The following is a 15,356-nucleotide window of genomic DNA, read 5'->3' as shown; positions in this document are numbered from 1 at the left end:
ATGAGAGCTTACATTTCACATATAAATTAGCAAAGATAGTAATCTCTCTGTTCACATAAAGTGAGATCGAAAATCTGATAACAATGATATAACCAAGACAATTTATTTTGAGATTTCGAATTGGGCATCATTAAGTGTCTTTGCATTACCACTGTAATAATTTTTTGCTGAACCTTCCTTTAATACACACTGCTGTTCTATGTATGGAGGAATTTCGCTAAACAATTTGTAGACAATTTGAATATACCACTCTCTCAGCATTAAAGGAAACTTCCAGTTCAAACACAAATCTAGAATTTATATTTGGTAGATGTCATCATAAACAACCACGAATTTCAGACCTTCTAGCATTGAATATATATTCAGTATCAAAATTCCAATGCTCAGAAATTTTAGAATCAATGACTGAACCACATTAATAACCCAAGGAAATTTAATAATAACAACCACACTGAGTTTGGGCATTTTTTATTCATTACTTTGCATATGTAAGTAACAGCCGACCATGTATAAGGAAATGTAATGACAGTACAAACGATTAAGTTAATATAGGGTATTAAGAATGACAGACGCGTAAAGATGAATATACCCATGCAAACTTCATAACATCCAGTGAATACACCTCCAGTTCGTGCCCTTATCCCAACCGGCAACTAATGGAAATATTGTTAAATCTGCACCCAATCTCGTTAACGTCTGCTCTGTCCTTAATAACCAGCCATGAGCTCGTGTATTGCCGTGGATAGGAAGAAAAATAAATAACCCGAGTTCCTACTGCGTGTGAATGGACAGTCGTTTCTCAGTCCAACAAAATGTGGAATCCCATGCTTTACTCAGACTGGAAAATAATTTCCTCTACCATTCATTCACGCTAGTTCCTAGCCGCGGATAAAATCTCTGTTACAAACCCGTATTTGCTGGACAAAGGAAGATTAACGTCTCTCCAACAATGCCGTGAATCTAACTGCAGGCCGGTGGACGCAAGTGTTAATGTCCCAGCCAAGTCTCTTCCAACTGTTATCACGTCTTTTCAGCTACTGAATGTTGGCTCATGCAAGAAGAAAAAACACAACCACATCCTTCACCAAAAACTCCAACTGACTCAGCTGTGATTCATTGTCTTCAGTCCATCACCATATAACAGGTGCTACTCCCTGTACATCTGCTCAGAGAGGAGGATGGCTCCGGGGACAAAGCTATGGTTGTTGGTTCAGACCTGAACGTGCCTTCCAGAACTTTTGCAAACTGTGAATACTACTAACCCGCAGGAACGTATAGTATGGTCTTTGCTATGAAAAATTCAGTTCGGAACTGCTTGGCTTGATCAATCAAACACTGTTCCTCTACATAGAAAATAAAGTAATCTGATTTACACCATGAAATTCTGACTGTACTTTATTTGCTGATATAATTTTAATTTTACAGGCTGGCAGGAAAACCAGCTCTGATACCACTGTAATATCCCTTTCCAGATATTTTACCCAAAAACCTTGATATTAAGTGCAGATTTAAAAACAGAACAGAAAACCAACACTTGATACAATTTCCAGAACTTTAATAGATTTATAACCAGCAGATTTCAATACAAGAAAACTCAGAAAAGTTTCTTATTTCCTCCAATATTTAGAAATACATATATGCACCAGGAATTAACACAAATAATTGCCAATTATGTTACTGTATTATACAACAGCAATACAATAACATTCAACAATCCAAAAAAATCCAATCTTATAAATAGAAATAACAGTAAGATTGGCAATATAGATGAAACCTGTAAGAAGACTAGGTTTGCGTCCAACCTTCAAATACTTCTTCAAGGGTTTGCGTCCTAGAAGAAATAACCAGCAACTGTTTCCAACTCCCAGATTAATATTTGCTTGAATATTATAATCTTCATATATCCTCCCATGTAGAGTCTGTTGTACTTTTATCACTTTTTCCAATGTGATGCACGCATATTTAAGCAATGTGGGATAAAGCACCTTTTTTGTCCTTTAGTCACTTAAATGAACATAGTACTTTTTAAATAAAATGACAAGTTAAATAAACTTTTAAAGTCACTTAGCGAGTAAGCCATATAATCATCAGACATTAAAATAACTGACCAAACGAACTCAGATAAGCACATGGAATAGCTCGTTGGAAAGCTCTCGACGAGACGCTTCCAAACCAACATTGAGATATCATGAATACTGAGCTCTGGTCACTTACTAAAAATAGTAAGCATCCAGACAACTTGCCATAACTGCTCTGATGGGTCTGAAACTGGAAATGTTTAGGCCAAATCTCGAACTGAACCCCATAAAGAACCTTCTTGCCTTGAAACCTAGGCGAAGTGAGCCAGCAACATAGAATTATAATGTCCCAGAAAAAGGGGACATTACATGCCACTTGATCCATTTTATCTGGCATCAGTCACAGATAGGTTTCAGGGTCAGATTCATGTTTGATTGATTATTTTGGGCTAGTATAGGCAATATGGGAAATATTTTAATATATTTAAATGTTTCCTAAGTTAGCGATTAAATAAATTCAAATAGGCCATTTATATAGCCATTTTGAAGGAATAAGGGGATATTTGCTTCATTTGGTCAGGTATGCCTATGTGTTATAGCTCATTGGAAAGGTCTCGGATTATTATACACATTTTTCACTATCCAGAGACTTTTTGGTGCCTTGAGTTGTGTAATTTTAATAATGTTTTTCCTATAGCATGGACACCTTTATTTGGGAAAATGATATTTTATTATATTTTATTTAAAAGTGCAACTTGTGAATTTCGTTTAGGGTTCTATTTGTACTTGGGAGGAGTTATAAGGAGATGAAGATGTAATTGCTGATCATTTTTTGACATTTGAAGCTTATGATATTTGGAATTGCTCTGGGAGAATGATTTTATGGCTTGGAATGAAACCCTTAAGTCTAGATTGTTGGGACACAAACCTCAACAAGTGTTTGGATAATTGAATTGTGAGATATTGGTAATAGTGAGATCAAAGGAGCAATCGATTTCTTCCTAGACAATTGTGCATTTGTGGGAGACCCATTTTCAGCTGGGCAGCCATCATTTGCAGCTAAGGCGTCGGTATTTGAGGCACCAATCAACATTGGCAATCATTCTATTTGAATGCAGAAATCTGATTATTATTCCTGGTACGGTTTGAGGCATTTCCAGATTGTCAAGTATTTTCAATAATGAATGTTGTTTATTATATGTAGTTCAAATTTGTTTGTTAGTTATTTTTTATTTTTGCATATATCTTCAAAAATCCAAAAACAATTGAAAAACCAGCAAGAAAACAAAAAATTCCACAGATGCCAAACGCTAAAGACTCAAATTGTGAAACAAACAACAATTTCCAAGACCTTTGGTATTGGGGATCTTTCACTCAAAAGTTAAGTTGTTATGGAAACATAATTGCAAATCTTCAACATATCATGAGTTAATGTCTCATAATTATCTCCTCAGACTCCACGTACCAGCCACCTTAGCAAATAATGTGTGAAATAATAAATCTTTAGAGCTGTCACGTCATACGGAAAACTGGATATGTGGCAAGATTTACGATGATTTGGAAAAAATAGCATATACAACAATGATAATCACATAAAACAAAAAAAGAATATCTTCCCCCCCAACTTAATTGAGCAATTGGTTCCACAATTGCACATGTGACACATTAATATAGACTTAGAGTCAAATAGTTCAAAACTCATGCAATCACATTACTTTATCTCATAGTCATATCTGCTTTTTGAATATTGCATATGGCCATTATCATATCAGGTTAATAATCACTGAGATTATCATTACATATTCAAATTTCAATTCAAAAAAATATAATTTGATGCTAAACTGCTGATATGCAAACAAAAATTAGGGCATAAAATAATTTAATAATATATTTTGCATATAGTTTTTTATTAGGAGACTCCGGGGAGACTTGGCTTTTGGATTCGGAGGCTTAGAGACTCCAGGAGACTTTGTCATGAAGGCTCCACCCTTTTTTGAGGTCTTTGGAGATGCAAAAAGTCTCCGAGATGTGTCTCTAAGACGTGTCTCCTAGGGGGGAGACGAGTCTCCCCATGACATTGATATTTACCAGTATTGTCTCCGATGGCCTACTGTTGTTGAAAATTTCAAAGAAAGGATTGAAGTTGTTGAGTCTGAGTTGAGTGAGATGGGTAAGAGCTATGATTTATTCAAGGTTAGAGACAAGAAATAGAGGATCAGAGCTGGTGAGCTACAGGCTGAATTGTTGTTAATGCAGAGATAGAGGGAAGATCTGGTTAAAACATTCTAGTTGGTAAAGAACATGGTTTAGGTACCGTTATAACATCTCTCTGGGATTCTTTCTGATGCAGAAGAATGAGCGTCATGGATGAGTTCGGTTGTGTATGAGTGGAAGAGGAATCTTCCTATTATCAAGGAGAGGTACAAGAAATATATTTGGTAAAGTCTACTCATCTGAAGGATGTTTGTGGTCCTTGTCCATTGTGGCAAAAAGAGGGAGAGAAAATTAGGAGTAGGAAAAATTAAAAAGGAATATCCAACTCAAGGGGAGTTTCTGGCTTTTGGATGTTTTGAGCTTTTTGGAGATTTTTAGTTTTTTCTATTTTTCCATCAATGCTAAAGGGGAAAAGTGTTGAGTGTTGTGACGCTGACTTTCTTGTCATTGATGTCAAAACCCTTGTATTAGATATCTGTATTGGTTGGTTGTGTTCTGGTTATGTGTAAATCAAATTCATTCTGCGCAGTTTGTTTTTGGCAATGGATTATGAAGATGGATGTCTCTGTTCCGATTTTTGAAATATATCTTTTTGGTACATCTATGGTATTAAGTGAATGGAAAAGTATGAAATTTTGGATGGATATAATTGGCTACTGTATTTCAGACCTTTTCGAGGCATCCCTGCTACCTGGACATTCATGTTGTATATCAAAGATTTTTTGTATAACAATTGTATTCTTTTTCTGGACAGTTTAGACTTTGTTGCATCAAACTACACTTATCATCTTGTTTGACGCATTGGAAAGTGTCTTCTTTTGGTTATGCAAGAACATTGATTCCTGGACATTCATGTTGTATATCAAAGATTTTTGGTATAACAATTGTATTCTTTTTCTGGACAATTTAGACTTCATTGCATCAAAACTACACTTATCATCTTGTTTGATGCATTGGAAAATGTCTTCTTTTGGTTATGCAAGAACATTGATTACAGCATAAATGCATCACATTCATAAACATGGAAGACAAGGATTGCTCAATAATTTGTTACATGAGAAATTGCTCCTGTTAGACTCAGAGAATGATTATATGGAAAATTTTCTGTAGGTTCAACAGGCCCCAAATGTAATTATTTTCACTTGCTAGTTTCTATTTACATATAATACTGTTCTGCATTAAATTCATGCATTGGTTGTGATTTTTCCATCTTTGACTATTTTTCACCTATTTTTCTTTGCATCCACAATAGCTATTTGTAGGTAACTTTGAAATTCTCATTTGAAGTGTTCCATTATGCTCAATCCAACTGGTACACTAATAAAGTTTGAATTCAATCCAGTTTCTGAGAAAAACTTATGTTGCTCCTTGGAAAGGATATTTGCAAGGACATCTTAAATGTTCTTCACCAACTTAATTTTGCAACTCTTTGGATTCTTGAAGATGAAACTAGGACCTCTTTCGGTATTCCAGAAAGAAATTAATTACTGCAGTAATTTTGGAAACCACTTTCTTCTTGCTGTAGTGTGTTGTTAATGTGGGTCACAGCAAAGGTTTTTAAGCTGTTGTAAATTTATCCCTGTATACTTTATTTATGGACTGGGATTGACAATTTAGGGCTTCACAATATTTAATCTGTTAATTAACTGGTCAATATCTAATGTTTGTTGATTAGTACAGGATATCAACTTGAGTGTGCTTCTCAGATACAATGGAAGGAATACAATCAAAATGCTAGATGCATATTCACAGCTGGATCATCATCATTCTCTACAAGTTTGAGAAGAAGATTTTGTATTAAAGTGATAGGTACAAGAGAGTGCAAGACAGAATGTTTCTTAGCCACATGTTCATACCATTGCATGTGTGCTTCTTTTCCTGGGACAGTGAAGCTGAATTCATTTCATGGGGGATCTAACAAAACAGTTATCAGATATTCAAGAAGTATACAGTCTAAGAGAAAGTATTTTGGAAAATTTGGCATTTTAATTCCTGCCAATGAGTCTAGTATTAACTGTACAAAGTTTCGAAACTTGAGAAAAATTAATGTCACCTGTAATGTAAAGAGCCAACATTCAGAAGGTGTTGAAATAATTGATTTGAAGCTTGGGTCACCGAAAGATAGTGGAAATGATATACCTGCAAACTGCACAGAAGTACTCAAATCAAAAAGTGATTCTTTAAATTTTAATAAAGCACTACACAGTGTTGTTTCTGAGAATGATATAGAAGGATCTTCATGGTGGGAGGAATTTCCAAAGCGATGGGTGATAGTGGTTCTTTGTTTCTTTGCCTTTCTCCTATGCAACATGGATCGTGTATGTCTTTTTCTCTGTTTCATCTTGCTCGAAATTAGAATGTGCCTCTGTTCATTTTAATAGTATATATGAAATTCCTTTGGATGGATCAGAAATTTTGTTCTCTCTTTCTATCAGTTAAAAACCTGTTTGACCTCTATTTGAGATAACATTCAAATAAGTTTCAAGCATCACAAATGAAGTTTTTAAAAATGATTCAAATTTATATTTGCAATGTATTGTTGCTCATTATGTTAGGTCCCCTGATAGCATATAGAGGCAGATTGACTCCTAAAGAAATGCACTTTTGAGTACTGACAACATACTTTCAACTCATTGACATTTATAATGTAATAACCCTAATAGGTTATAACTTCTTCAAACACCAAAATTTTTTATACTTCAGTTGTTTGACATTTCATCAAACACTTTGCAAGCAAGCTCTGATACTGCTATAATAGTCTTGCTCAATTCTGACCTTAAAATGCTGATTGAAAGCTCGAAGAATTTTGTCAAACACTTTGCATACAAGGGGTCATATGACTGATATAACTTTTTAGGTTGCTGCAATAACTCTTGTTTGGATTTGCATCAAAGAGAATGCTTACAAAAGACTCTAGATTGTCTAAACAATGACCTAACATGAATGTGCAACTAATTTTGGCAATATTCAATACAAATATGTGACTTAAACTACTTGCAATATGTAGCTACAGCAATTAGTAACTATGACAAATACATTGGATGCAACCTAGGATGGCATTAATGCACTTACAACCAAGTGACATTAATATAAACACTTAGTATGCAAAATTATAACATTATTTATGCCAAAAAGAGAACTTACAGCCAATTGACATTTTGTCAAACAATTGGCATGCAAACTAATAAGCTGATCATCAAACTCTAGGTTTGCAATATAGATAGTCTAAAAATTACAATGCTCTTTCAATTGCAAAATCCTAGCCTTCTTTTGATACCAATAATGCGAAATGGCAAGCAAAGAAAAATACAAAATGAAAATAGTGAAGTGCTGAAGCTATATTTTGTACTCAGCTGAAAATCTACATTTCTCAGAAAATATGCCAAATGAGAAGTGAAGAATCTGATTGTAGATGGCTGTAATAATTTTCTACAATGCTGCCTCTTCTGCTTTGCTTTTTTCCGATTTTCTTTTTCCACTTGCTTTTTCCGGATTTGCTTTTTTCGTTTTTGCTTTTCCGAACTACTTTTTTCGGAGTTGCTTTTTCGGACTGCTTTTTCCGCCTGCTTTTTTCGGGTTTGCTTTTTCGGCCTACTTTTTTCGGATTGCTTTTTTTGACTTGCTTTTTTTTGGTTCTGCTTTAAAATGGCTTCCTATAATTTCAGACCTGCTAGAAATGACCTCCAACAATTTCGGCCCTGCTAAAAATGCCTCCTGAAATGCTGAAATGTTGAAAAATGGCCTTAGGCCCAATGATGCCCTAGCTGAAGTGACTGAAGTATCACCTCCAAATGTGTAACTCTTCAGAAGATATTTCACTTCCTCAGTTATGCAAATCCAAGGGAGTTTTCATTCCCAAAGATCAATTGACTATCTGAAACCACTTGGCTCCACAATAGACTATGTGACTGAATCACAATTTGATGTCAAGAGAGAAATAAACAACTGGATGATTAGAATGAAGCCCGGGGTGTGTATTTATTCTTTTTTCTCCACTTTCTCCAGAAGCTTCTAGAACATTATTTTATTTTTTCTATTAAGTGACTTTATAAAATATTTTATAATTCAAGTCACTTTATTAAATTAATTAAATATAAAGTTACCTTTTAATATTTATTTATTTGCTAACTTTATAAATAATTAACTTAATACCACTTATTTATTTAATTAAAATAATTAATTAGTCATCCTCATAAAATATTTATTATTTTGGATAACCTAATTAATTAAATTAATTAAATCAAATTGCCTCCAAAATGGGGACATGACAGTCCGCCCTTCCTGAAATTGCTTGTCCCCAAGCAATGGCTAAACAATAAACCAATCAATCCGCCTGGATCCCAAATGTCGTCATGAACTATACTACTGTCAATTAACACAGGCTCTTGTAATATCCTCTGCAATATAACCAAGAGGAATCCATAATCAAACTGACAATTACAGCTCAACCAAACTCCAAAATCACAACTGCCACAGTCAGAAACCCACGAGACACAAACTCTTAGAAAATCAAAACCCAAGTAAAGTGGACAAATCAAACTGCCAGCATAGTAAATACCATCAACGCATCCCACTGACCTATATGGAATGTACAATCCAACTCTACAATAATGGTGAACGCTCTCGAATGAAACTGTACCAAGTATGGAGAATCCACACATTGTACAACTCCTGCAATCAACACAACTCTGCAGATCACCAGCCACTGTCTCATAACCATAACTCCCATGCACCGCTGATGGTGAAAAGACATCACAAGATAAACAACAAGAAATGGAACCCAAACCAAATTTGCCTGCCATCAACTCCTCAACACAAGGATCAAATGCTAATTGATGTACATACCCTACAGTATAATGCTGATAAAAAGAACCAACCTCAGTCAACAGCTCACCATGAACAAGTGATACAACCCATTGTGACTGATCACCAGCTAACTCAGGAGATGTCATAGCCAAAGGAGTAGAATCAATAACAACAACCGTTGAAGCATCACTCCCAAACTCCTGCTTTAAGTCAGGTATTATCAAGCTGTCAACCGCAAAACCTATCGCCATGTCATGCCCATCACAACTCTCATCCTGAGGCGTCACACCGTCCCATAACTGATGACAAGCACTAGGAACCAAAGTACATCTCTGTATCATCATCTCATCAACATGGTCATCAAAGGTAAATTGATGAGTGTACCTCACAATGTAATGCCGATAGAATGCGCCAATCTCAGTCAGTGGCTTAGACTGCAATCCAGATGAAATTAACGGCAATCGATCATTAACCATGTTGGAACTGACTACTACCTCCGAAGATATCACCAAGGCAGTAGTATTACTAGCAAGAACCATGCCAACTGTCGGCTCACCAACATCACACATGATCTTTAATACAACATCTCTAGTCTCCGTGTCATCAGTACTAGAGGCCACCACCATGTCAGGCATATCACAATAATTTGCTGCAGCACCCAACTCAACTGAACCTGACTCTAGTGGGAATGAACCCGATATGCCAATGTTAGTATCAAGGATGGATGCATCCCCATCTCCATTGTCTTTGACAATCTTGACCATGGACATCCTCGAATCACTAGACACCACAGCTTGTGACTGTACAGAATCTGGTAAAGACTGCAGTCGCTCTAACTCCATGGTCACCTTAGCCAAATGAAACTGTGACTCCTCGAAAGCCAACTGTGTACTCTCAAGAATCTCAGAAGTCACCTCGAGCTGCTGAGTAAGCTCACTCATCTCATCTTCCTTGGCCAATAATGCATCGTATGCTGTACTCCCCCACTCCATAAGATAATCTCTGTCGGCTACCAACTGCATATAATTCTGTCTCAGAATCCGAATAGCCTCCCATAAAGAGTGGATCTCTGTCAAGGAAAGATAACTGCCTCCCTGCTCATCACTAGTAGGAGAACCCCATCCATAAATTGCTAACAACTGACGAGCAGCATCAAAATGCTGGCAAGCGATAGCAATGTCTCGCTCACTAACTCTCAACTGACTAGACACATGATGGCACTGGTTAGACTGTCTCCTACCAACCTCCTCTGACGCACTGTCTAAAGGAGTATCCTCAAAGTTACTGGTCTCTAGAGTATTACCATCCATATCCTGCGAATCAACTCCAAAGCTCATATCAACATACGGAGTATCAAAAACTGTAGCACCGCTATCCAACTCCTCTGTACCAAAAAAGAAACTGCCAAGGAAACTAAGTCTTCAAAACTGCCCACTGCATCCTCTTGGATGTCATCAATGCCAATATGATCCTGGGACTCATCTGTACACACTGCCAAATATGAAAGATCATCAACACATTCTTGCAAGAATGGTCGACTGGATATATGAACAAAGCCCAACACCGGTGTATAAAACCTAATACCAACATCGAACAAGCTACTGGCACAAGAAAAGACAACACTGTGCAATCTGCTAATCAAATCCATGATAGCACCCAAACAATCACTACTACCAAAAAGTGTTAAAGATCTCCAGTCAACTGAATCCCAAACGCCAATGAAACAATCTCGAGTTCATATCCGTAAACTAGAATTAGTTGGTAACTCAAGCAAACTCCTCACCTGAGTAATATGACCAATACCAACTAACTCCACATCCCTATCTGACATTGTCCCTGTATCCTGGATGTGAATGCAAGATGAACTCACAACATTATCAACGACCACATATGATTTACGTGCCGTAGAAAGCTGAGTATCAGGAGTGCAAGATGAAACTAAACTCAACTCCATGCCATGCTTATTCCCATGTCTCTCCCAGTCCTGTAATGCCAATGGAGTATTCACCAAAGAAGCTCGAGTGTCCTCAAGCTCGTGAGAAAGCTTGTCAACTTCCTCCTCCTTTCTCTTCAAGGCATCTGAATAGTCTTCGACAAGGCTAAGAAGATGGTCACGATCTGATAGAAGATGTAAATAACTCAACTTCATCGTTCCCATTCCTTCCCTAATCGCCTGTAAGTCAACACAAGAAGAACCTGTTGTGACTCCTTTCTATCTCTCCTGCAGTTGAATCATCCAAATGTGATTCTCAATCAATCCATGCATCCTGTCTTGATGAGATAAAGCCGCGACAATATCGTTGTCCCTTGTCTTCAGTTGGCTTGCCAAACCAAGTGAAGAACTACTAGCCTCAAACATGACAGTATCCCTAATTGCTGTAACTTCATCCAACCCAATTGTACTGTAATCACTATCTGTGTCAATCACGCAATCCGGTGTGCTTGTGATATCACCTTTTGATGCAACTGGCTCAACCTGCACAACATTTGTAACCCCTTCTGCCTGTGAAGATGATGCAGATAAACCATTACCTGAAGATGTGCTAATGTCTCCCTGTATCGAATCCGCATGTCTGTTAAACTCCTCATACAAGTTTCTGCTTGTCATAGGGAAGGTACGATCCTTAGGCCTATCAATCAGGCTCTTTAACCACGTACGTGCCATAGGTGACGAATTCCTCTCTTTTGTCCAAAAATACCATAAGTCTTTTGCCAAAAGTTTAGAAATTTCATCCTCCTCAAACAGGATTGTGAACATGATGGAGTGCATTGATGCCAATACCCTGTTGGGATGAAACTCGTCCATAATATTCCAAAATGTATTAAACATCCTACGAATGTCACCAATACAACTTATTGCCAGCATAATATTTTCAAATCTACACCTCGCAAATACTTCAAGTAATCTTGCCCTCTGTGTGAAATAAGGGTCCCGAATGTTGTCCAACTTTTCAAAGCTTTTTACCAGGGCATGAAGTATCTCTCATAATTTTGATCATCATAAGAATCAAGGCCAGCTATTATCCTCATGATTTCACTAATGCAAGAGAGAGCTGTAAGTCTTATTACCTCATCATGATGTCTCAATAATTGGGGCTTAACCAACGAACCAAATGTTGGAGATAAAGCTGTTTGTATAGCATCGGGTCTTAACTGATCAAACTTGCCTAAATAAGTTTCCAACTCCTCCAAAGTTCTTAGAAGGTCCTTTGTTTGCCGAAATGGACAATCTAATTTCTTCTTTACATTGTGCATTCTTTCTTCCAAATCCTTGTCTCCTGTTAAAGCCATACTGATAATTGAATTCAATCTGAAATAACCCAATCAAGCTGGCAGGAAACTGCTCTGATACCACTGTAATAACTCCAATAGGTTATAACTTCTTCAAACACCAAAAATCTTTATACTTCAGTTGTTTGACATTTCATCAAACACTTTGCAAGCAAGCTCTGATACCACTGTAATGGTCTTGCTCAATTTCGACCTTAAAATGCTGATTGAAGGCTCGAAGAATTTTGTCAAACACTTTGCATACAAGGGGTCATATGATTGATATAACTTTTCAAGTTGCTGCATTAACTCTTGTTTCGATTTGCATCAAAGAGAATGCTTACAAAAGACTCCAGATTGTCTAAACAATGACCTAACATGAATGTGCAACTAATTTTGACAATATTCAATACAAATATGTGACTTAAACTACTTGCAATATGCAGCTACAGCAATTAGTAATTATAAGAAATACTTTGGATGCAACCTAGGATGGCATTAATGCACTTACAACCAAGTGGCATTAATATAAACACTTAGTATGCAAAATTATAACATTATTTATGCCAAAAAGAGAACTTATAGCCAATTGACATTTTGTCAAACAATTGGCATGCAAGCTAATAAGCTGATCATCAAACTCTAGGTTTGCAATATAGATAGTCTAAAAATTACAATGATCTTTCAATTGCAAAATCCTAGCCTTCCTTTGATACCAATAATGCGAAATGGCAAACAAAGACAAGTACAATAGGCAAATAGTGAAGTGCTGAAGCTATATTTTGTACTCAGCTGAAAACCTACATTTCTCAGAAAATATGCCAAATGAGAAGTGAAGAACCTGATTGTAGATGGCTGTAATAATTTTCTACAATGCTGCCCCTTCTGCTTTGCTTTTTTCCAATCTTCTTTTTCCACTTGCTTTTTCCAGATTTTCTTTTTTCGTTTTTTCTTTTTCGAACTGCTTTTTCGGATTGCTTTTTTCGGAGCTGCTTTTTCCGCTTTCTTTTTTCGAGTTTGCTTTTTCGGCCTGCTTTTTTCGGATTGCTTTTTTTGGCTTGCCTTTTTTTCGGTTCTGCTTTAAAATGGCTTCCTATAATTTCAGACCTGCTAGAAATGACCTCCAATAATTTTGGCCCTGCTAAAAATGCCTCCGGAAATGCTGAAATGTTGTAAAATGGCCTTAGGCCCAATGATGCCCTAGCTGAAGTGACTGAAGTATCACCTCCAAATGTGCAACCCTTCAGAAGATATTTCACTTCTTCAGTTATGCAAATCCAAGGGAGTTTTCGTTCCCAAAGATCAACTGACTATCTGAAACCACTTGGCTCCACAATAGACTATGTGACTGAATCACAATTTGATGTCAAGAGAGAAATAAACAACTGGATGATTAGAATGAAGCCCGGGGTGCGTATTTATTCTTTTTTCTCCACTTTCTCCAGAAGCTTCTAGAACATTATTTTATTTTTTCTATTAAGTGACTTTATAAAATATTTTATAATTCAAGTCACTTTATTAAATTAATTAAATATGAAGTTACCGTTTAATATTTATTTATTTGATAACTTTATAAATAATTAACTTAATACCACTTATTTATTTAATTAAATTAATTAATTAGTCATCCTCATAAAATATTCATTATTTTGGATAACCTAATTAATTAAATTAATTAAATCAAATTGCCTCCAAAATGGGGACATGACATATAATCATATCTTTTCATAGATAGTATATGCTATCATTACACCTGAAATATTTATAAAAATTAATGGCACACAATCAAATGCAACACAAAGTTGAGGGGGAGAGAAGGGAGAGACAATACACAAAATATAATGCACTACAAGAAGCAATGCACAACATTATTTATAATGAATTTTTATCTGATGAATTTTAATGTAAGTCTTGTGTCCTTTTACATTTCTATACTTTGTCTCTTAATTTATCTCCATCCTAATTTTTCATTATCTAAAAATTATACCACGGTTTAAAAGAATCACTTCTTTGACATTGTGTCCCCCTCATGCTAGCCTGTACTATTTTTCCCTTTGAACTATTTTTCAATCTCCAGCCATGAAAAAAATAACTGCCGAATTACCTTGAATCTACATGTCAAGATATCTTTCAAACATCATTTCGACAATAACCCATGACTCCTTAAAATAAAATATGGATAGCAAAGCATTAAAACCCAAATTCATCTAGATCTCATTGGAACTCAAAATTCTATTACCTCAAGAAAAAACAACTTTACAAGTCACCTCATATCTTCTTTGGGAATATTTATGGAAATTTCAACTCGTCATTTCTACGAAACAAACTACTTAGTTCTTAAATGCTCTAGAACAGATAGGTGGGCAATTTTATTTTGTGGAAATCCACTAGTAGGTAATTTGAAGGAAACCCCTTGGTTGAATGCTCAAACCAATAATATTAATAACACAAAATTTTCAGCATCACTTAAGTAGGTTCCCCCAAACAACTTCATTAGTATCACCCAGAACTGACATTAGCCTCAAACAACCTAATCTATGGCCATAAAATTAGCTCAAACAAAAAGTTATTCCCATTTTCCAGGAGCCCTCAATAATCCCTTCAACTCTACAACATTATCACAAGAAGTTCTCCAACTCTACATTGTGCAAGTTCAAGCCATAAAAAACATTTTTTTAGATAATTTTGATAAGTCTTGTTAAGTTGACATATATGCTTGTAGTTTTTGAAACTCTTTTTGGTAAGTTGGAATACCACTTCAGATTTTCTGACACGTTTATATTTTTTTGACACGTTTATATAGAGTGCTAAGCTAAGTTCTCTATTATATTGACAAAGGTTTAATAAACTAGCAACAAGTGCTCTTTTATTCCAATATTTTATATGTTCTTGCAAAGTGTTCAGCAAAATGGTTACAGTTGAGAAACTGAAAAAGGCTACTAATCCACTGAACACCTTATATTTGCTGAAAGTTTTCAATGCAATTTTCCCTTGAACCTATGTTCTTTACAACCACAAGCATATTATAATTAAACCCTATGCAAGATA

General features: G+C 35.9%; 1 protein-coding gene across 4 annotated transcripts in view; it reads left to right on the top strand.

The window, feature by feature from the left end:
• Positions 1 to 15,356, top strand: part of LOC149542907 (sodium-dependent phosphate transport protein 1, chloroplastic-like) — a 330,548-nt gene that overhangs the window by 33,797 nt on the left and 281,395 nt on the right. For all 4 annotated transcript variants that reach the window (XM_089797824.1, XM_089797823.1, XM_089797822.1 and 1 more), the window contains exon 2: positions 5,913 to 6,550. In XM_089797824.1, coding sequence (XP_089653950.1) covers positions 5,913 to 6,550 — 638 coding nt within the window. The remainder of the gene's footprint in view (positions 1 to 5,912; positions 6,551 to 15,356) is intronic.

Source organism: Cupressus sempervirens, chromosome 8, assembly GCF_028749045.1.
Source record: "Cupressus sempervirens isolate cs-2001-9-10 chromosome 8, ASM2874904v1, whole genome shotgun sequence".
Classification (NCBI taxonomy): domain Eukaryota; kingdom Viridiplantae; phylum Streptophyta; class Pinopsida; order Cupressales; family Cupressaceae; genus Cupressus; species Cupressus sempervirens.
Note: the sequence above shows the minus strand (reverse complement) of the source record. Positions and strands in the feature narration are given on the sequence as shown.